We start from the raw sequence: 21,777 nt of genomic DNA, 5'->3' as shown, positions 1-21,777 counted from the left end.
GGGGGGGGGGGGCTGAGAAATACACCCTTTTCCATATTCTGTTATTAACACATCACCCCCAGACCCACCCCCAGGTAGTTACAAGTGACCCCTCCCACCCCACATTACACTAACTGCTTGGACTCCACCAAATCCTAGTATCATGCAATCTACATGGAGTAGCCCTTGCAGGAAAATCACAGAGTAAGCAATTGCCTTCCTTAAAACTCTGCTAGGTGCACAGGAGGATGATTCCTGTCACAGCCAGCCAGAAAGCTACCCTCCCCTCACCAGGGCCAGGCCCCAGGAAGGTTTGTGTGGCACCAGAGCATGGGTGCCAAATCTCTCTGCATTCCCAGTGCAACCCTTAGTAAAGGGTTACAGGACAGCAACCCCAGCCCAGCCCCTCCTGCAGTTTCCTCCACTTCTGCTTTCCCACAGTCCTTGCAGTCTGTGCAGCATCAGCATGACTAGTGCTGGGGCAGGGGTTGAGTGGCTTTGAAAACAAAAAGTGTTTTCAGTTCAAGCTTGTTTTGAAGGAAATTGCATAGGTGAAAACCCTAGGACCAAGGGGAGGAGGGGGAACTTCCTGCACCTGCTCTCCAAGGCCAGGCCCACGCAAGCAGGGGTGTGCCTTTACAGCAGTACAAATAGTAGTGGCACAAATGTGTGTCTCTACTTTGTGCCCCAGTGCACACCCTGGCCCATGTGTCTTGTTGCTTCACATGCTGCAGGAGGAGAGCCAGCCTGGGGCTCCTTGATCCCCTGTCTTGAGGCACCCTATACCCCAGTCAACTAGGGAGCAGCTTGCTGATGCCTCAGCATGGGGTCTCCACAATGCACACAGCTGCCTTCACTGGGCGCCCCTGCAGCCTGCTGCCCCCCCCTCACCCCCAGTCTCTGCATTTGTCCTGGTGCTTGCCACTTTGGCACGGTTTGCGCTACTTTTTTTTAGGATGGGGATTTGCTGCTGGGAAATCCTGGGAACAAATTTTGCCCTGCACTGCAAATTAGCAGCGCAGAGCACTGATTAATGTGCAAGTCATGTAATTTGTGGCACTGCAAAGAGGTTTGCAGCACCACAAACCACATGTGCCTGCACCTCTGGATCCAGCCCAAGTGCTCAACACCCAACATGTTCAGCACTTCGGAAAATATGGGCCTTTAAAATGAGGCACGGGAGGTACCAACTGTTAAGACAGGGCACTGTGCCAGCGAGTGATGGGAGCACTGCACGGACCATTGGCAAGTAACTCTGCACCAGGTCATTTGGCTTGGCTCTATTAAATAAGTCTCCTGGGCTCTGTTTCTGCAAGAGACCCTGCTTGAGCTCTTACCTTTAGATGTAAAATGGGTGGATAGCAACCCCCCAAGAAGGCAGGAGGAGATCATGTGACTACTAAAAGCTGGGTAGGCCATAGGAAAGGGAGCAGGGCAGCATCTGCAGTACAGCTTGTGACCTCTGGAGTCAAGGCTTAGTGTGGTGAGGCACAGACCAAGGAGAGTGAGGACGACACATTTTGTTACCCTCAGATCAGATGAAACTGGGAGTTTTTGGCTCTTGCCACAAGGGGCCAAAAACATGTTACATGCAGTGAATTCACAGGAGCCAGCAACACTGGAGAGCCTGTTTCATGGGGCCTAATGTCACCCATATGCCATGTAGGTGCCTGCAGATGCTGTAGCATCCCTTCCTTCCTTCCATCCATCGTACTCTGTGGGAAACAGTGCTGGTCTAACGCAGTCAGCAAGAGAAGTAGGGCAGCTACAGAAGCAAGAATACACCCACTCCAAGCCGTTTGTGGTGCGTGAGGTCTACCATTTCTTAGCAGCTCCTTACTGATAAGCACATGGGCCATCCACCCTCAAGTAGGGCATCAACCCCCCAAGGCAACCAGATGCCTCTTCATGCAGGGACTCAGGTGGGCACTCAGGGCCAATGTCACATTAGCAGCTGAGCGCAGGGGCGGGTGGCTTGGGCCACACTTGTCGTGTCTGCGGGCCCCTGCGAGCCGGATCTGTGCTGGGGGCTCGGCTAAGGATGACCCTGCCAGAGCAGGGGCTGGACTGGATCCCCTCGGGGGTCCCTCCCAGCCCGGCTCTCCCTCCTGCTCGCTCCCTCAGCACCGAGAGACCCAACGCACGCGCCGCAAGCTCCTGCCGGGCCGTGGAAGGGGGGAAGGGACCGCGTGTCATGTGACTCCGCCATCACCTGACCGGGGGTTCCCGGGAAGGGCAGGGCAGGTTTTCGCCGCCGAATTCTCCGCCCCACTTTGGAGCAGCGGCCAATGGGGGCGAGGCAGGCCGGGCGCGTGGGCCAATCCGGGGGAGCGGCTGCGGCTGGCATCTGGCCGTGGCTTTGGCTCTTGTGGTGCTGGGTCGGGAGCTGGCGTCTGGTTCGGCCGCCGCAGCCGCAGGTACCACGCGGGGCGAGGCGGGTGGTGCCAGGCCAGGCCAGGCCAGGCCAGGCCGCACGGGGTGGTTGGTGCCAGGCTGGTGCGGGGTGTCGGCACTTCCTCGCTGCGCGGGGGTCCACCTGGCAGGGGACATACCCTGGCCGCCACCTGGGTTTCCTCCTGGCTGGGGGCGGCCACGAACGTGGCAGGGGGTAGCACCCACCCTGGCCGAGGTCATGCTTACTTAGCCTCCCACTTTCACTTCCAGCGGAGAGACCTCAGCCTTACAGAAAGGGGAGACTCCTCCCTGGCCCTCAGGCCGAGGGCAAGCCGGGCTCGGGGGCATCAGAACCCCAGGCTTTTGGGCTTGGGCTTGCACGTAGGATGCCCGCCAAAGGATTTGGAAACATCTGAAGCCCCAGGCGGGGGCAGAGGAGACTTGCGGGGAGTAGGGCCACATGCGGTTCTTGAATGACTGGCAGATTTGGAATGGATTTGGCCGATTTGAGTTGGGACACAAACACATTTCCTTTAAAAACTAAAAAAAATCAATCGGTCGGGTGTCAGGGTTGGGGGCGCCTCTTCTGCCCCCCCACCCCGCCCTTGCCCACCTTCTCAGGTTGCACAGGCTGAGGGCAGAGAGCCTGTCCTGAGGAGTGCAGCTCCCCCCTGCCAGCTGGGAGAGGGGCACAGCTCTGGGTGGAGTCGCTGTGATAGGGGGTGGGCAGGGCAGGGCAGGGCAAGGGGGCTCACACCCTGCCCTCCTCTCCCAGGTTTGTGGGGTTGGCCCCTTGGAAGGACCCTTCTTTCTCCTTTCCTTCCCAGGCCTCCCACCTCACCAGGAGTTCTCCCTTCTCAAGGGGCCTCCCCTGTGCTCTGCATCTCACCTCCTTGCTTCTCAGGCTGCGTTGCCCCAGCAGCCTAGCTGGCTGCTCAGCCTGCCCTGTGCTGGGCAGAGCAGGGTGGGGACCCTGCAGCAGCCTGAGTTCCCCTTGTTGCTGTGAGTGGGTGGAGTTGAGTGCAGCTGGCACCAGAGATGAGAGATGGGTACTGCAAAGTGTTGATTTCAGGTGTCTGACATTGTTCTGTGCTGACAGTGATGGGTCTGTTGCCATATGCCCAGCTAGGCCCGTACTTCACTCTGCTTCTGCTTGGGTTAATACGTGAGGTAGAAACTGGTCTTGTCGTGAATACATGGGACTGTGTGCACGACAGGGAGAACATGGCTGCCCCTCTCCGTTCTTTCTTTCTTTCCCTGCATAAAGTGCGTGTGCTTGCCGCATGGGTTGAAGACCTGGCTCTTCCCTGCCCATTACCAAGGAAGTGATTCATTCCCATGTCTGTGAAGTATCCCATGATGATGTGTGTGAGTGAACAAAGAGCTGGGTTCATATGATTAAACTTTAGTGGTGCTGCTTGGGTGAATGAATTAGCCTGGCATTGCTCCTTCTTTCCTTAGGCAGATGTTGGCTGTTGCAGCCAAGCACACTAAATCGGACCCTTCCCAGAAGCAGAATCCTGGTGTAGTATGGGGTGGCTGTGACCAAGTAACGCTGTTCAGGGGGAAATATCCTTGTGCTAGACCCTTCCATGGGGAACCGCGTCCCTTCAGTGTTTGAGGCTGTCTTCAATGCCAAAGCAGGTGACTTTTCAGCAAGATGTCAGTGTACGTAGGCTCGTTTGGTTCTTGTGGAAACTGGGCTTGGGCAGTTTTTCTTTTAGTGCAGTGTAGCTAGGAGAGGCCCATGCTATATTTCCTGTCCCAAGTGTTCCTGGATGTGGCGTTTCCTTGGTTTGCCTCACTCAAAGCTACTCAAAGAGTTTTGCCCGCCCTAAGATCTGACGCTGATCATCTCACTGAGAACGCACCTCTTATTGGTAGCGAAGGCAGAAGCAAATAAGCCCTCTCTCCTCACTGGTGCTGGGGTCGGTACCTCAGTCTTAGAGAGGCATGGAAGGATGGTTTTAGCCTAGTGCTGAAACAAGCCTGGCAGGTTGTGCAGGTTACTAATTTCTGGGAGCGAATTCCCCTCAGTAGCGAGTATCTGAGTCTGGAGCTTCTGTAATTTTGCCTTGACCTGGCCATGAAAACAGCAGCCGCCTCTGTATTTATGGCTGGAATAGTAAACAGTCCTGCTTCAGGTAACTGGGTGCATGCACTGGGTTTATGGGATCAGCCAACCAGCATATGTTTGTTCTGACCAGACTCTACAAATTTAAGGAATTCTTTGCCTGGAGCAGGTCTCCCCAGAGCCTTGACTGTATGTATCTCTTGGGCACTGCTGTCTGAGAGCCTCCCCTTGCTGCCTGGCATAACAACCTGTTGGATGAGAAGGAAATGAAGAGCTTGGAGGTGCAGTGAAACAGGGCCGGCTTTGTTTCCCACCCCACTTTGCTTCTTGATTCTTGTCTACACTGTGGAAACAAGTATTATAGAGATACTGGTGCAACATGGTTGCTGGCCCCAATGCAGCTGAAATACAACCTTATGATTGTGAGCTATGTAGGATTGTAGCAATGGTCTAACCACCTCCTCAGCCCTATACTAGAAGATGAAACACTGTCAGCCACAGCAGGGGTTACATATGTACTGTAGCTGGCATCTCTGAGAAGGAGGCTTTTCCACCCTTAATGGGCTCTGACTGGCTTGGGCATGCTTCTTTATATTGGGCTTGTCCTCGGGGGGAAACTAACCTGCAATAGCTGTTGCAGAGTAAATAGGGGGTGTAAAGAGCACTAGTTCCTTATCATCGCATAAGAACATCCACAGATGGAGTTAGTGCATTATTGCCCTCTGGGCTGTTTCCTTGGGTAGATAAGCCGTTGGTCTCTGACCTTAGTCTGTTCAGTTTTATTTCCCCAGTTAGCTTGAGTTTCATTTCCCACTTGGCTTTCAGAAATGGTTATTAGAAACTGGTCATATGAATCAAGTGAGAAGTGCTGGGGTTTGCAGGTCCTCTTACCCTGCCCCACTGCATGCATTGTTGCACCCACCCACATGCACACTGTTCTTGTGCACCTGGGATACAGACACGGTTCCAGGTCTCACGCATGTTGTTTGCCATAAAAGCTGGTGACTTGACACTTGTCCAAAGTTGCACGCCACTCTAGCATGTGACTTGTGAGAGTGATGACAAGTCACTTCTCAATAGTGAGAGGCTGGTTGGGGTCAGAGGGGTTCTCACAGGGCTTTGCCGTGTTTGTGAGGGGGTGAGGGGGGTGCTGGGCGAGCTGCTCGGGAGTCCACATATTTCTATGGACTAGAACGATGCAAGGAATAGTAAGATGACCACTGTCCACTGTGCCTAGGCATGAACTGAACTGTTCTTTGAAGGCACTTCTGTCAGTGCTTATGCAGAGAGGTGAGTGTAGCCCCGGATGGAGGCATTCATTATCCCTTTGTCAGGTGGGGGAACTGAGGTGAGGGGTGGGAAGGAGTCTGACCTGGGTTAACTGGTGGGGGTAGAAGTGGAGCAGACACAGACTCCAGGAGCTACAGTCTCAGCCAGGTACAGGGATGGCTCCTTCGTGGTTAGAGTTGGTGGAATTGATTTTCCCAGGAGGATCCTGTGGTTCAGAGCGCTTAGGGGCAGGAGGTTGTTACAGACACCACCCAGATCAACTCTGCAGCTTGGCATGAGCCAGAGCCATCCATTAGTCTGAACCTCTCTTCCTGGGTCTGCTGCTGACTTGCAGCCACTTATTGGGCCTTGGCTTCTCCTTGTATAAAATGGGGATCCCTCCTGGGGCTGAAGGGTGCAGGGATGCAGGACTGAGGCTGGTTTCTTGTGGTGGCTGATACAATAAGACATCATTGCTGAGGCCTGGAGATAGCCTCAGTAGTGAGCTGAGGGAGAAGTAACCTTGTGATGTAACCTGATGCGCTTCCGAGCTCTTTGGATTCCTTTTGTGACTCATTTCTCCTGTCTGTCGGCCCAGAGCGGCTCCAGTAGTGCAGGATCCTGGACAATTCCCTTAGCCAGGAGGCAGCAGGCCTCAGGGGCTGTGACTTGCAAGGGGATATGAAAGGCAGGTTGGTTGGTTGGGAAGCAGGAATAGTTCCTTGCCTGCAGGTCTCTGACTCCCAGCTGCCCTGGCGTCTATTGGAGATAGATGTGCTTCCCCAGTGAGGGACCAAGCACCTCTTGTTGGCTTAGTTTCCTTGGCCAGAAACCATTGGGTGGGTACTAGAAAAGGCTGGTGCCTGAGATGTCTGGCTCTGGGTAGGAGACTGCTCCTTGCATATGCTGGTGGGGGCAGAGGGGCCACAGGGCTGCCTTTGGCTAGTAAGGCCACAGCCCACCCCTCTCACCCCTCCCTGTCCCCCATGCTCTGGGCTTTTGGATGACAGTAACCTCCCTTTTGGTAGCGTCTGGCCCTGTCAGCTGAGATGCAGCGGGCGAGATAAGCACCTTATGCTGGGTTCTTGCACCACGAGACAATGTTATCTGGCAAGCTGTGGTTGTGGATGTTGTGTCTTGTGGCTTGAGCTTGCAAGATACCAAAGAGAGAGATTAGGAGGGTGGCAGGGGGGAAGAGGTATGTCCTGCCTGCATCTCCTTTGGCTCTGCTGTCTCCCAGCCTGGCCAGGGCCAAGGTCAGGCTCCCTGGATGGTCTGCACAGGGCTACATTCACAGGTCTCTGTTGCCAGGCGCAGCGGTCCCTGTGCTGCTGTGGTGCTGGCTACAGAGTCTTCCATGCATGTCTTTCTGGACATGCTGTGTGCTTGCAGACCTGAAGGCTTGGGAGTGCTCCCTTCTCTCTCTATATATCCAGCTCAAGAACACCGGTGCTTCATCTGATGGGGAAATCAGATCACTGGTGCTGCTAACCCTCAGCACTTCCCAACCCCGGGGGGGGGCAGTATCAAGTATGCTTTGCCAGCATTAATATGCTTTGCCAGAGTTAAGATGCTTGCTTTATTTGGCCCCTGGATGTCAAGTATGGAGATCCTAAATCTTGGCAGGATGAAGTGACAGGCCCGAGGTCACACTGGGAGTCTGTGGCAGAGAGGGGCCTGGAACCCAGGTCTCCTGACACCAGTTCAGCATTTTGACTACACGCCGCTGCTTTCTCTTCACAGTGCTCAGCTGCTTGCTGGGGCTGGGAGGAGTGCTGTGTGTGCAGATGCCTTGTTTCGCTGTCTGTGCTGGGGCTGGCTTGCCTGGGGGAGCTGTGGGATCTGCTTTTTTTCCTGTGGAGCTGGCCTGCCATCATTTCTGAGGCTCGGAGATAGCTTGTCCATCTCCCTACCTTCTCTCCCTCCCCAGCAGGGCAGAGGAGCTCTGCAGGTCCTTTTACCCTGTCTTTGTGAGCTGGACATCTCCTGTGGCCTTCCCTCTAGGGGCTCTGGAGCAGGCTTCATCCTGTAACCTGACCTGAAGCACCAGGGTGTGGTCTTTCAGGCCAGGCAGCATCTTGTTGGTACAGTGGGTAGTGGTCACTATTTCTTCTAGGAAGGAGGAGGCCAAAGGACTGTGCCAGGCTTGGGAACAATGCAGCTCCTGGTCTGTCCATAGGCTCTATGGGCACTGGGAAACCAGCTCCATGCCCCTCCTTGGGTAGTGGCTCAGTGCTGTGGTCTCCACCTTATGGACAGGGCAGTGACTCATCTTCAGTCCCCCAGCGAGGTCTGTGGCATTGGGAATGGACTGCGCTGATATTTGAAAACCTGCCTGGGCAGGACGGATGCCATCATCCCATTCACTTCAGTGGGAATTGGGTTCCTGGAGCCACTGGGGGAAGAAGGAGCTTGGCAGCCCTTGTCTCAACAGCTCCTGCCCTTCTCTGAAGGAGAGGAGGTGAGGCTGGTGGAGAGGAGAATCCCAGAGAGTCCCAGTGCTCCTCAGCTGGGAGGGCAGAGGAAGCTGGGTAACATCCTGCCTGCCACCGAGCTGCAAGTGCTGGGGATCTCCCTGTGACACAGAGCCTGACTGCCCAGCTTCTTGGACTGCTGCAGGGCTGTGGGGAGCCTGGAGCCATCCCATGAGCCCAGCTCTCAAGGCCTGCCCTGCGCACAAGGCTGGTGTAGGGCAGGGCTCATGGAGTCCTGGGTTGGGGCTTCCTTGCCAGCAGCAAGAGCATTGGGCAAGAAGGAGGAGAGAGCTGGTGGTCAAGGCCAGACTGGTAGAGTAACCCCTGTCTCAGAGAAGGTTTGTTGAAGCTGAGGCCTGTGGGATCTTCCTAAGGGTGGAGGGGGAGAGATGAGCAGGACATGATCCACTCCCCAGTATCGGGCTTGGTTGTTTCAAGTCTGTCCAACTCAATCACTGGAGCACCTGCCCACTTGATACAGCAGGAGCTGGGAGCCAGCTGCCCTCTGGGGGCACTGCCATGTACAAAATGGGTTGGGAAAGGAGGGGCTTTGGTTCTCTTTTCCCCCTTCCTTTTCTACCCCCTCCCCCCCACCAATAAGGTCAGGGCTGGTTGGATCCTGCTGGCACCCTGAAGGAGGCCTGTCGTGTGCTTTTAGCGACTGGCAAACGCCTGGAGCTCAGTCAGCCGGCTGGTCATGGCATGAAGAGATGCTAGGGCTGGGTCAGCACCATAGGGACATGCTGAGCCGTATGTGGCCAAGCTGAAAAACAACCCCACCCATTGTGCACACTCCTCTCTGCAGCTTCTTGGCACTCCCTGAGCTGTGCAGCAGGGGCTGATGCTGTAGGTGTCTTGGGTGTTGCGTGGCCCAGAGCAGGCAGAGCTGTCGAGGAAGCTCACCTGGGGGTGCAGCAAGGGTGCCTGTCTGCTCCTCCTTCAGCACATGGCAGAAGCCATGTGCCTGTATGAAAGAGCTGCCTGCCCTGAAGGCCATGAGCTGCCCCCCCTGCCTTGGTTACCTGCAGAAGCTGGCTCAGCTGGAGAGAGTGTGTGTTGGGTTGGGGGGTAAACAGCAATTGGCCCTGTTCACAGAAAGGGGATGGCAGATGGTGCCTCTGAAGTCATTACACCATGCTGAGGAGCCCACCCAGGACTGCCCTGTCCCCTTCTGTTTGCCTGTGTTACAGGCATGGGGTTTCTGGTCCCTGCGGGGAGGGAAAAAGCTGGTAGCACCACATATGGGATCCAGAGTCCTGGTGCCCAGCTCTGTGTCCTAACCCAGAGACTGTGCTCCTCCCACTTGTGGATCTGGCTGAGAAACCATGGAGTAAGGGGGCAGGGTGGACCCTATGTTAAGTCTGGCTGTTTCCCCATGCTCCTGTGTACTAATAAATTACTTTTGTTCCTGTTTCTGTTGCTAGGCTGTGTTCAGGCCCTACTGAAGCTGAGATTTTTTTTTTATTGTGGGAAGAGGGAGGGAGGAGGCCTTATCAGGTTGGACTTTGCTGCTTGTGTAGCTTGGCTGCCTTGGTGAGGAGGGGAGGGACAGGTGTGAGCTGTGGCTGTCTGGAGAGCCTAGATCCTCCACCTGCCCTCCCATAGCACTCTGCTTTGCCTCTGCATCTCTCAACAGCAGGTCACAGGTGGTGGATGTCCTGGGCCTTTGGGGTGTCCTGGCACTAGGCAGTACATTGTGGGCTGGGTCTGGGGGAGCATCTGAACTGGGGCAACTGTAGTGCTGCAGGCTCCTAGCTATGGCAGTGGAGAGCTGGGAGGGAGGAGCTGAGGCCAACACCAGAGCTGAGTCGCAGCTCCCTGCCCCACTTGCTGGCCTCTGCTGGCACATCCAGATGTTCAGCACAGCACTGCATGACAGCTGTTGCCCCTCTGCCTGGCAGCAGGAGCTGGTACCTGCAAGGCTTAGCATGGGAACAGCCCTAGAGTGGGAGGGGCAGATAGCTACCAGCTGTGGAGGGCTGAGGAAGGCAAATAGAAAGCAACATGAGGGTTTCCCCTCCCTGTAAGTAAGGGAACCAAGTAAAGCACCCATGCATGGCAAAGATCCTGACCCTCTCCCTTCCCATCTCCACCCCCAGTTCCTGCTGGGCCAAGCCACTAGGATAGAGCCCCTCCAAGGGGAGGGGTTGGGAGGGCAGGTGGGGCCCTGCCCCGGGCTGCAAGGGCAGGCCCACTTGGCTCCTGTTTAGCCTTGCATCTGACTGGCTGCCCAGCGTGAAAGGCAGGTCCCCTGTGCGACTGCGGGAGCGAGGCTGCTGACTGCAGGTGAGCGCTGAACGGCTGCTGGCTGGTCCCTTGCAGATGCCCTACCCAAGGATGTGGGCCCTTGTGCCACTGTGGCTGGTGCTGGCTGGTGCTGTGGCTTCGCTGAAGTGCCCTGATGGACGGGTCTGTGAAGGATTCTCGGCCTGCTGCCAGGAGCCAGGTGGGGATGGCTATGCCTGCTGCCCGCTGTCTCAGGTGAGTGCCTGTTTCCTTTCATGGTGTCAGCACAGCTGAAGGGGCATCAGAGAAACCCTCTGCAGGGGATGCGCTGCCCTGAAGGCTGAGCTCCCCACAAGGCTGTGGTGCAGAAGAACAGTTGGTGTGGGTGATGCGGGGTTGGGGAGCAGGGGGGTGCTAAGCAAGGGCTGAGCATAGAGCCCGCTTGTGGTCTGACCAGGAGCCGAATGCCCCTTACGCTGGAGGCTTATATGAAACAAGATCGAGATTAACAGAGCTCTGCCCAGTCCCTGTGTATTGAGTAGGGACCCACAGGGCCTGAGCTGCCCTCAAGGCTGAGTGCTTGTGGTGGGCACTCGCGAGGCAGCCAGCTTTGTGCTGGAAGGCTGGGGAAGTCTTGAGGGGACCAGTCCTGGAGACAATAGAGCCTGTAGGTGAGTGGCAGGCAGGTCTTCCTGGGGGTGGCTCAGGGGCCAAGACTGGACATTGCCACAGCCAGCACCCCTTTCCAGCCCAACCCCTGCTACCAGGGCCTGACTGTGATTCAGTGCCCTGCTGGGAAGCTGCGGTTAGCCTTCCCCATCACATGCTGGCAGCTGCTTCCCCGTGCGGGGAGGTGATCTCACTTCATGGAGCGGCCTCAGCCCCCAGGCCTGTTCTCTAGTGACCTCTGAAGGGAGACCTTCCACTGGGGCCCTGTGCACTGGCCAAAAGGAACCAGCTCTGCAACCAGGGCCCTCTGCTGTGCTTGCCATGCAAGCAGCAGACTGCGTCTTAGGGGAAGACTGCATGTGAGCAATCGCCTCCCACCCCCTCTCCTGGGCTGGGAGCTCTTCCTGTACAGTGCCCCTCCCTATGGGGTGAGAATCTGTTCCTTGTGCCCCCGCAGGAGGAGATGGGGTCTGGTGAATTTCTTGGAGGGTCAACCCAAGGCAGCCTTTCAGCTCATTGCTTTGCACTGTGACCTAGAGCCAGTGTGAGTAGGTGGCAGGCCCTGTCTGCAGCTTTAGGGCTCCCAGCAGCCAATCCTCAGCCACCTTCCCTCTTCTTCACTAGGTCTTTTTGAAGTCCCTGCCTATGATCCAGACAGGGATTGTGACTGAGCCCTCCAGAACTACATGTCCTGATGGTACCTGGTGCCCTGCGGAGTACACCTGCCTGAGCACCTCGGCTGGCTCCTTCTCCTGCTGCCCCTTGTCAGAGGTGAGTGCCTCTGGGCAGGGGAGGGTCACATGGGTTCCCTGCCTGCTTTGTTCTTGGGGCACAAGTAGTTGTATCCATCATCCCATGGGGCAGATAGCTGGGCTGGATCGGGCTGTTCAGTTCCAGCCCTGCCCTTAGGTGGGCTGAGCATGGGCACAAAGAGGCAATGCTACAGGATAGGATCTGCCAATGTACCTCTTCTTTCTCCAGCGAGAGAGAGAAGCATCTGCTTTTTGTGTGAGGGATGCAGTGTGCTCCAGCTGAGACCTAGGACTCCTGGGTTCTATTCTCCCTCCTCTGCCCCTGATGCAGACCCACTCACCATGGCTGTTTCCTACCTGTTAAGGTGGAAGATGATGCAGGTGCACCTGGAGAGCTGTGGTGGGCTAGAGTCCCCAGTCCCCTCTCATCCCAGTCATGGAAGGGAGGGGCTGACATTTGCCTACTCCTGCAAGATGTTGACTTTTCTCTCTGCCGCATCCAGACCTGATGGCAATGCCCTCCCCACCCTTCTCTTCCTGCAGGCCGTCTCCTGTGCTGATGGGCGTCACTGCTGCCCCCAAGGCTCCCACTGCAGCGCTGATGGCAAATCCTGCTTCACACTCCCAGGTATTGAGCTGGTGAGGGCCCATGACTTTTCTGGCTCCCCAATTAGCCAGGAAGCTACGTGGCCAACTGGTTTGCCATTGGCATTGCTGGCCTCTGCCTCTAGCCCTGTATCCAGAATGCAACCAAATATCACTCTGGGCTGCTTGATACCAGGGTCTCCACCAAGTGTGTTTCTTCACATCACCTACATAGTGGCTGTTGCACTCACCTGCCATGTGCCTCTGTTTAGCCAAGTCCTTCTATGTACCTAGCCTCTTGTGGGCACTGGGAATGGAGGTTTCTCCAGATGTGGGACTGTCAGGGGAGGGAATATGTTCCACATCTCCCTCTGAGGAGGACCATGCACCTGACTGCCAACTGGAGCATGCTGATCTGTGGTTCAGGCTACCTTTTTGCCTTTGTTACCCTTCCCTCCTTGCGTGAGGCAGCAAGTGGCCAGGTCTAGAGCCATGCTGAAGCAGATTTCCACCCCTGCCCCCTTCCTCCCCCTAGCACAGTGGTGATCTCGTGCCAGACTCTGACCTTGCTCTTCTCAGATCCTCATGACCTGGCTGCTGTCCAGTGTCCTGATGGTGAATCACAGTGTCCTGATGATTCCACCTGCTGTGTAACTGTTGATGGCACCTGGGGGTGCTGCCCTATGCCAGAGGTAGGGAGCACCAAGAGGAGAATTTGGGTGGGGCAGCAGCAGAAGATTGAGAGGCACCAGCACCTCTGGGGAGGGGGAAGCCTGGGGTAGAAATGTAGGGTCTTGTGGGATGGGCTTGAGGGGCATTGGCAAAACTGACGTGGGGTGCCCAGGGCAGGGATAGCAAGGGGCTGCGGAGCAGGATTGGTCTCGGGAGCCCACGGAAGCATTGGAAGTGCAGCCATGCTGTGGGGGGGTCCCACTTGAGCAAAGGGGGTGGAGCTGTCTCAGGGCCTCCTGTGGTTGCCTGGGAGCAGGTGTCTGGATTCCCCAAGGATGGAGCTGCAGGGGCAGGGACCTGGCTCCCCTTTGCTCTGGTGCTAATATCCCCCTCTCTAACAGGCCTCCTGCTGTGTGGACAAGGTGCACTGCTGTCCTCATGCCACTACCTGTGACCTGGCTCGCTCCCGGTGCCTGTCAGCTGATGGGGACCAGCCCATGCGTGTGAAATTCCCAGCCAGGAAGCGGACGCCAGGGCTAGGGGCACTAGGTATGGGGGAGATGTCCCCATGGGCTGCTGCTGCCCTTTGGGTGGGCTTTCAGGGGCCAGCCAGGGAGTCTGGGCCCCCCTGTACTTGGCATGGGATCTGGTGTCTGGGCTGCAGGAGGGTTCAACCTGCCCCATCCCAAGAGGATTCTGTGGCCTCTGAGCTGCATGCTGTGCCCCTGCAGAGACTCCAGGGCTGTTCTTGCCCATCATTATGGAAATGAATCATTTAGGGGGTTGCTTGGGCAATAGTGAAATGGGACCTTGACCAAATTCTACCTGGGACCTTCTACCCTCCCTGGCCCCCAGCTGCAGGCAGATGTGGGAATTGTCCCTCCCTGGGTGGAGCTAAGCAGCAACCACACTTCCCACCTCCCCATGTCTGTGGAGACCTCTGGCCTTATTCAGCCCCTTTTGAGGTGGAGAAGCAGCAAGTGAAGCTTGGGGAGGGCTGTTGGCTCCTGGGAGGTGTTTGCTGTAGCACAGGGCTAGTCTGGGAGTTCCTCTCCACAGTGAGGCACCCAAAAGCTGCTCCAACCCTGCTCACACCTGGTCCTGGGAGCTGGAGGTGCTATATGAGGCAGCAGGGCTGCCGCTGGCACGGCCAGGGGTTGATGGTCTATGTCCTCGGCTCCCCTCACTTCACATCTCTTCCAGTGTTGGCTGACAAGACCACCTGCCCAGACCAGAAGTCCATGTGCCCAGATGATGCCACGTGTTGCCAGCTGCCAACTAACCAGTATGGCTGCTGTCCCCTGCAGAATGTGAGTGAGACCCTTGTGAGAGAGCTGGGGGAGGGTATGACATGCACCTCTCTTCTCCCCTGAAGTACTCTGTGATCTGCCTATTCACCCCCTACCTTCAATGCTGGGTGCCCCAAGGCAGCCAGGCATTTCCTGAGACTTGAGCTCTGTGTTTGTCCAGTGGACCCACTGAGATCATGCATTGCCCCTTTAAGAAGATCCATTTCCTCCCCATCCTCCACCTGCATGGCATGGAGGTGCCTAAGCACTGCCAGGCAATACCTGGTCTTAGCACCCTCTGTCCCTGGAGAGAGGTGGGCAGGTTGAAGCCAGGGCCTGTAGTGCACTGATGCCGCCTAGTGGTGGTGCCATGCACTGCACAGCCAGCACCTGAGGCAGGGCGATATCTTCCTATGGAAAGGATGGGGCTGGGAATCTTATGGGGTTACCCCATGTGGTGCCATGGGGCAGGCATGGGCACAGCCCAGAGGCCACAACTGCACCAAACAAGACCTGTGTTTTGGGTGAATGGCAAGGCTATGTTCCTGGCTGCTGCTGCTTCCTCCCTGTACTGTATCTGCTCTGGGCTGGTTCAGGCCCTCCAGGAGGGGACAGCTCTTTGAAACTAAGCCACAGACACCAAACTTTGATGTGGGGACTTCAGATGCCAGCCAGAATCCCCATGATGGGATGCATGCTGGGGGGGAATGCTGTGACACTTGTGCCCCATCCAAAATCTGGGGATGTTGAGGGTCCCTCACAGCCTGTGGATTTGCCGAGGTCCCTGTGTGCAGACATCGCTGTCCTCCAAAATATGAGGCTCTGAGTTGGCTGCCTTCTCTTAGCTGTTCCAGCCCAGAAAGTGGCTGCTGCTTACTGGGTTCTGGGCCTGTCAAGTAGGCTAGAGGGTGTACCCTGGGGCTGGGCCTTGCTCTCTTGCTCTTCTGTTGCTGGAAGCTGAGCCCATGGCTGGTCCCTACCCTCACCCCATGCATGTGGCTGCTGGGGAATGGGGTCTGTGGCTCTGGGAGCCCTTGGCCTGCGAGGAGTCTTATCGCCTGTGGGTTCTCTCCCCGGGTGCAGGCTGTTTGCTGCAGCGACCAACTGCACTGCTGCCCCCAGGGCATGACCTGTGACCTGCAGCACTCTAAATGCACTTCTGTACTGGGCCAGATGCAGCCACTCACGAGGCTCCCAGAAGTCTCCAACTCAGGTAATGCAGGAAGGGGGGGCTGGCTTTGTTCTCACCTTGCATCTCCTGAGACTGCTTGAAGAGAAGTGCTGCCCACCTCTAGGCATCAGGGTGGGGGGAACCCTCCTCTACTGTACTGGTGTTCCTACCCTGCCCTCCCTTGCTATTGCCAACATGGCCTTGGGATGGCACTAGACCCCAAGCACAGCATTCCTCAGTTAGCTTGGTGGGTGTCTCCATAACAGGACCCTTCCCTCAGTGTGACACACTTCACAAAGGTCTGGCAAAGTACACCTGTGCAGTCCCCTCTGGAGCTGTGTGGCTATATGCGTGTTGAGGAAGGTGGGGCTCCCATACCTGGCTCCAACTATTTGTCTTGCTTTCCAGCTCAGAATGTGAAATGTGATGACTTTACGAGTTGCCCAGATGGGAACACCTGTTGCCAACTGAGCACTGGGGCCTGGGGCTGCTGTGCCTATTCAGAGGTACCTGACGGGTTGGTCGTATGGGTCCCTGAGACATTGTGCTGCTTTGTGCAGGCCTAACTCCTGTCTGGAGGTCTCCTGCCCTCATTGGCCCCCATGTATACCTGCTAACCAGAATCCCTCACCCCCACTTTTCCCAGGCTGTGTGCTGCCTGGACCATGTCCACTGTTGCCCCATGGGCTACACATGCAGCCTAGAGCAGGGCATCTGCCAGGAGGGTGATGCCACCATCTCATGGTTGAAGAAAACCCTAGCACAAGTGAGAGTGACTTCCACAAGCCAAGAGGTGAAATGCGATGACCAGACGTCCTGCCCAGATGGAGATACCTGCTGCAGGCTGTTGACAGGGGCCTGGGGCTGCTGTCCCTTCGCAGAGGTACCTGACTGGTTAGTTGTGTGGGTCCCTGAGGCATTGTGCTGTCTTGGGCGGGCCTAAGCCCTGTCTGGAGCTCTCCTGTCCCCATGGCCACTCGTGGCCTCCGTGTATGACAAGAATCCCCCATCTCTGCTCTCCCCAGGCTGTGTGCTGCCTAGACCACATCCACTGTTGCCCCAAGGGGTACACGTGTGACCCAGGGCAGGGCAGCTGCCAGAAGGGTGATGCCACCATCTCATGGTTGAAGAAAACCCCAGCACAAGTGAGAGTGACTTCCACAAGCCAAGAGGTGAAATGCGATGACCAGGCGTCCTGCCCAGATGGAGATACCTGCTGCAGGCTGTTGACAGGGGCCTGGGGCTGCTGCCCTCTGCCACAGGTGTGTGGGGAGCATATGTCACACAGGAGGAAGCCTGACTATGGCCAGGAAAACAAAAAATGGCTTAGAGAGGAGGAAGTGGGGCAAGGATGAGGTAGGAACCTGTACTCGGATCAGCCCTTTGCTTCTGAGCAAAAGCTGGATGGCTAATGGGAAGGAGTGTGGGGATATGGATATTCCACAGGTTAAGTGAAAGCAAAGTATATCAAGCTTAACTTGCCCCAGTTAGGAAGAACGTATCCACTCTGTCCCGGAGCTCTGACATGAGAGTGCATGTCCAGGAGCAAGGAGTCTTATTGAATCAGTCAAGTCAGGGGTGGTGCCCTATGACTGGAGATCAGCACATGTCCTCTTATTTAAGAGAGAGGAAGTAGGAGGGAAAGTGATCTGGGCAGCCATAGGCCTGATGGTCTGAAGTTGCATGCAAGGCCCTAGGACCCATTTTGAATGGAAGAATAAGGTAATGGAAAATGAGGTGTACTGCATGTTAACTGATGTGAGCGTTTCAGACTGTCCTGGTAGCCAGGTTTTTAGACAAAGGAAATGCTAGGCGATCTGTCCTGCCAGGGCAAGATACACTGTCATATGGGAAATGATTGGTGAAGACCGGGATTAGTGTGAGGCTGGGGAGGCAGAGAGTGGTCTGGCTGAAGGGGAAAGGAGGGACACTGTTGGGCTGGAGCAAGGCTCCCAGTGGCATTTCTCAGGGGCCAGTCTTGAGAGACTGGTTGTTGATGGACTTTGATACAAATAGGAGTAGTATACCAGTGACATTCCTAATAGCAGAAGTTTGGGAGACATTGTTAGCACAGAGGAAGGCCAGGATATCCTACTGGAAGAACTGGGTGACCTTGAGGGGGCTTTGGGGGACCCAGTGACTCTGCATGGTGCAGTGCCAGTGTGGTGTGGTGAAAACTCCCTGGGCAGGGCTGTGAGGAGCCTTATGCTGAATATCTTCCCCTCTCCCTACCCAGGCCACGTGCTGCCAGGACCACATGCACTGCTGCCCTAAGGGCTACAAGTGCAGCCCAGAGGGCAGCTGTGAGCAGGGTGGCACCAGCATCCCCTGGCTGAAGAAGACCCCGGCTCTGGTGAGAGTGACCTCTACAAGCCAAGATGTGAAGTGTGACGATGAAACGTCCTGTCCAGATGAAAACACCTGCTGCAGGCTGCTGACGGGGGCCTGGGGCTGCTGCCCTGCTCCAGAGGTGAGGAGTGTAGCTAGGGTGAGACTGCTTGCTCCAGGGCTCTCCAGGAAGCTGCAAAGTGGCTGTCAAGTGGGGCTTGGCATGGGCCCTGGAGCCAGCATGCAGTCTTTGTTCCCATTCACTTTGGGGGAAGAGGTGCCAGTGTCACTAGGAAGAGTGCAAGGGCTCATCATGACTCTGCCATTTCCACTTCCACTTCCCCTCTGGGGCTGGTCACGGGCTGTGGGTCAAGCTGGGAGCCAAGCTGTGGGGTAAGCCCAAGACTATGACTGCAAGGCTGCAGGTAAAGAGGGAGGGGCACAAGCAGAGAATGGGGAAGGAGAGGCTGAAGATGATGGTGACAGGGATGTTCTTGGAGACATCCCCATCATTCTGGGGGCCTCTGCTTCTTTCCTGCCCAGGCCACATGCTGCCCAGATCACATCCACTGCTGCCCCAAGGGCTCCAAGTGCGACTCAACAGGGAGCAGCTGCCTGCAAGGCAGCACCAGCATTCCCTGGCTGGAGAAGACCCCAGCCCTGCGGAGAGTGACCTCTGCAGACCAAGATGTGAAATGCAACAGCCAACAGTTCTGTCCGGATGGAAATACCTGCTGCAGGGTGCCAGGACCACAGGGACAGTTGACTTGTTGTCCCCTGCCTCAGGTGTGTGAGGTTGGGAGCTCTGTGCTGTGGGTCTGTGGCAATGCATCAGCTGTGGCCTAGGTCAGATCTGCTGGCAGATGGCAGGTTGCTCTCCTCTCCCTGAAGTCCCTGGCCAGGCAAAAATACAAGCCAGTTGCCAGTGGCAGGTTAGGGTCCAGCTAGAGGAGGAGGAGGTGTAGGACCTGGTTGGTGCCACATTGTGAGCCCTCCCCCTTCCTCTCCCTGTCCAGGCTGTGTGCTGCTCGGATGGCTTCCACTGCTGTCCTGCAGGCCACACCTGTGACCTGGAACATGACAGGTGCCTGAGCAAACCATTGAGGATGTCTGCAGCGAGGGTGCATGTGACCAGCACCCCCCCGGTCCAGAATGTGCAGTGCAATGCAACGGTCAGCTGTGAAGATGGGCAGACCTGCTGCAAGAACTTGTCAGGTGCCTGGGCCTGCTGCCAGCTCCCGAATGTGAGTACGGGGTGGGGGCACTGTTCTGGCAGCTCCCTCCTGGGCATTCGAGGGCCCTTTAGGTAGTCTGCCAGGCACCCCTCTCCAGATAGCCTCTTCCCTTGCCTCTGTCAGTGCACAGAAGGAACAGGAATGAGTGGACAGGTGGGGGCAGTCAGTGGCTGGGACTGAGGATTGGGGTTAGTAGTGAGAAGGTACCTTGATATTCCCCTCCATCTGTGTGCTGGGAGTCTTGTCTCTGGAACCAGAACACAGGAGTCGTAGCACCCACTTCCTCCAGCCCCATCTTGGGAAAGGAAGGGGATTCCAGTAGCCTAGAGCGGGAGCTGGGACCTGGGATTCCTGGTTGCTGTTCCCGGAGAGGGGAGAGGTTTGGTGGCTTGGAATGAGGAGGCAGGAGCCAGGACTCTGGGGTTCTCTTCTTGGATGTCTTGTGGTAAGCATGTTCATTAGGCTGCTCTCTCTGACGCCTCATGAAGGCACCAACTGCACCCCTCCTCCATCACCCAGGCCGTGTGCTGCAAGGACAAGCAGCACTGCTGCCCTACGGGCTACACCTGCAACTTGGTGGCGCAGACTTGTGAGAAGCAGCAGGCAGCACTGCCCGTGGGCCTGGGCCCCTCGGCTGTGCTGCTGCCAGCCAGCCCCGAGCCCAGCAACGATGTGGCCTGCGACAGCACGCGCTTCTGCCACGACAACCAGACTTGCTGCAAGGTGTCCACGGGTGCCTGGGCTTGCTGCCCTTACAGGAAGGTTGGTAGCAGACGAGGCAAAGGAGCCCTGCTTCCTCTTGGGGTGGCTGCTCTGGACAGGGGGAGGGGGGCGTTGGCTTGGTGCCCACATAGAAAAGAGCTCTCGTAGCATATGATTTTAGGTGCCTGGCACCTGCTCTGTGAGCTGAGGTGAATCTGTGCCCTGGACTGTTTCCTTCTCTCCCCTTCACCCCTCCATGCCTGCTGGGCATTGTGTGGTGGGAGGCACCACCATTAAAGCACAGTGGGGACTGCTGCTTTATTGGGGGGTGGAGGCAGAGGGTGTGGTGGGGGAAGACTGATCACATACTGATCTCCCCTGTCTCTCCATAGGGTATCTGCTGTGATGACAAGCGCCACTGCTGCCCCCATGGGTACCGCTGCACCAAAAAGGGCCTCAGCTGCATCTGGCATGGGCCCCAGCGCTGGGATGGCAGCATCTTCTCTGCTGGCAACCCAAAGAAGCAGATGTTGCTGTGAAGTGCCTCTTGGGGCTCCCTGGGGACCCCCCTACCACCACACACACTTGTGGACTCTGCTTTTCAGAGTTGATGCTTTGAGGGGGGCTTTCCTCATCCCACGAGGCTTGTTTGTTACTCTGCCCCCACTGTCTCTCTGTCTTGCCCATGGGTGTCTCCTGGTTCCTCTGTTTCCTCCCTGTGGAGCATGGGGAGTGCTGTGACCTTCCCCCCAACTCTTGCTCACTCCTTGCAGGGGAGGGAGAAAGGGAGGGTGTAACAGGCATGGCTGATGCCTCCCTCCCACTTCTGCCCATCTGCCCTACCTGAAACAGCAGGGACTGCCCAGAATGAAGGGCCTTTTGCTCACTGGCCTGAGCTGCCTTATCACCACCATCCCTTAGGTGCTGTCCTTTTTCCCACCCTGCAGCACAAGGCCTTTGTGTTCAGTACTGACAGCAAAAGCCTTGCACTGTTGGTGCAGCCTTGCACCCTTGCAGTTCTGTCCTGCTGCCCTCTACTGCTGCTGCCCACTCGCCTCCACCCAGGAGGGGCCCTTCCTAACACTCCTTTCTTCCCCTGCTATGTGCCAGTTGGAGGCCAGGAGGTGGAAGTATTCTTCCTGGCCATGTACAGCTGGCTTGCTGCAGTGCACTCTGCTGTGCTAGGAAGCCCAGCTACCCTACAGCCTTGGAGTGACGAGCTGTGTCACCTCCAGGGCCAACTGTGGTGACCCTCTGAGAGGTCTCAGGTATGGCCTGGCCTGCAACAGGGATTTTCCATCAACAGCTTCCTACAACTCCATAGGCATCTTCAGTCCCCACCACCTCAGCTCCTTCCTGCCTTTTCAGACTTGCTGTCTATCCTCAGAACAAACTGGGCATCTCTACGTGAGCTTGGCACAAGGAAAACAGGGGCAGGGGGAGTCTCAGATTCTCCTCTAGAAGGGGACCTTGCAAAGCAACCTCCTGCCATGCCTAGGAAGAGTGTATGAGTCACCTGAGTCTGTATTTTGTGTAAGGCCTGGACCACCAGACACCCACCCTCACCTTGGGGCAAGCCAGGAGAGGCTGAGGCAGGCTGGCCTAAGATGCCTTCCATCAAAAGGCAGAGGTAGCTACTGCTGTAGTGGTTGGGGCAGGGACTCCCCTCCCATTACCTGGGTTCCTGCTGCTGCAGGGGCATTTCAGCAGGGGGTTCCTGCTGCTGCACTGTAGCACTTACCATGAGGGTGGAGGGCAGCAGGTTGGCCAGTGCCCTTGCTCCCAGTAGCCCTCCACTGCTGCTGCTCAACTCTTCCCATTCCATGAGGTGAGGCCAAGTTTGTACCCAGCTGGCAAGAGGCAAGTCTAGGATGGGTTTCTTTCTGCTGGAGCTGCGTAGGGGTGGGTGGCTGTGTGTGTGCCAATAAAGGATTTGTAGGAAGCTTGTGCGTGGAGGG

The 21,777-nt window shown here is 56.6% G+C and overlaps 1 protein-coding gene across 1 annotated transcript; it reads left to right on the top strand.

Moving 5' to 3' along the window:
- Positions 1-2,245: 2,245 nt before the first annotated feature.
- GRN (granulin precursor) lies at positions 2,246-21,761 on the top strand. The gene is made up of 16 exons (XM_006026393.3): positions 2,246-2,396; positions 10,513-10,671; positions 11,710-11,856; positions 12,381-12,465; positions 13,002-13,114; positions 13,496-13,643; positions 14,298-14,404; positions 15,467-15,596; positions 15,963-16,060; positions 16,201-16,437; positions 16,580-16,816; positions 17,791-18,024; positions 18,426-18,668; positions 18,899-19,126; positions 19,637-19,879; positions 20,212-21,761. The coding sequence occupies exons 1-16, from the start codon at positions 2,268-2,270 to the stop codon at positions 20,356-20,358; spliced, it is 2,685 nt and encodes an 894-aa protein (XP_006026455.2). The 5' UTR covers positions 2,246-2,267; the 3' UTR covers positions 20,359-21,761.
- Positions 21,762-21,777: the final 16 nt, after the last annotated feature.

This window comes from Alligator sinensis, unplaced genomic scaffold (genome assembly GCF_000455745.1).
Source record: "Alligator sinensis unplaced genomic scaffold, ASM45574v1 scaffold919_1, whole genome shotgun sequence".
In the NCBI taxonomy this organism is placed as follows: Eukaryota; Metazoa; Chordata; order Crocodylia; family Alligatoridae; genus Alligator; species Alligator sinensis.
Note: the sequence above shows the minus strand (reverse complement) of the source record. Positions and strands in the feature narration are given on the sequence as shown.

Bases quoted from the DNA above. Each gene is read 5' to 3' on its own strand.
- GRN (XM_006026393.3), top strand. From the start codon at position 2,268: ATGGGGGCGAGGCAGGCCGGGCGCGTGGGCCAATCCGGGGGAGCGGCT. The intron at 11,857-12,380 runs GTGAGTGCCTCT...CTCTTCCTGCAG, and splicing joins CCTGCTGCCCCTTGTCAGAG to GCCGTCTCCTGTGCTGATGG. The intron at 13,644-14,297 runs GTATGGGGGAGA...CATCTCTTCCAG, and splicing joins GCCAGGGCTAGGGGCACTAG to TGTTGGCTGACAAGACCACC.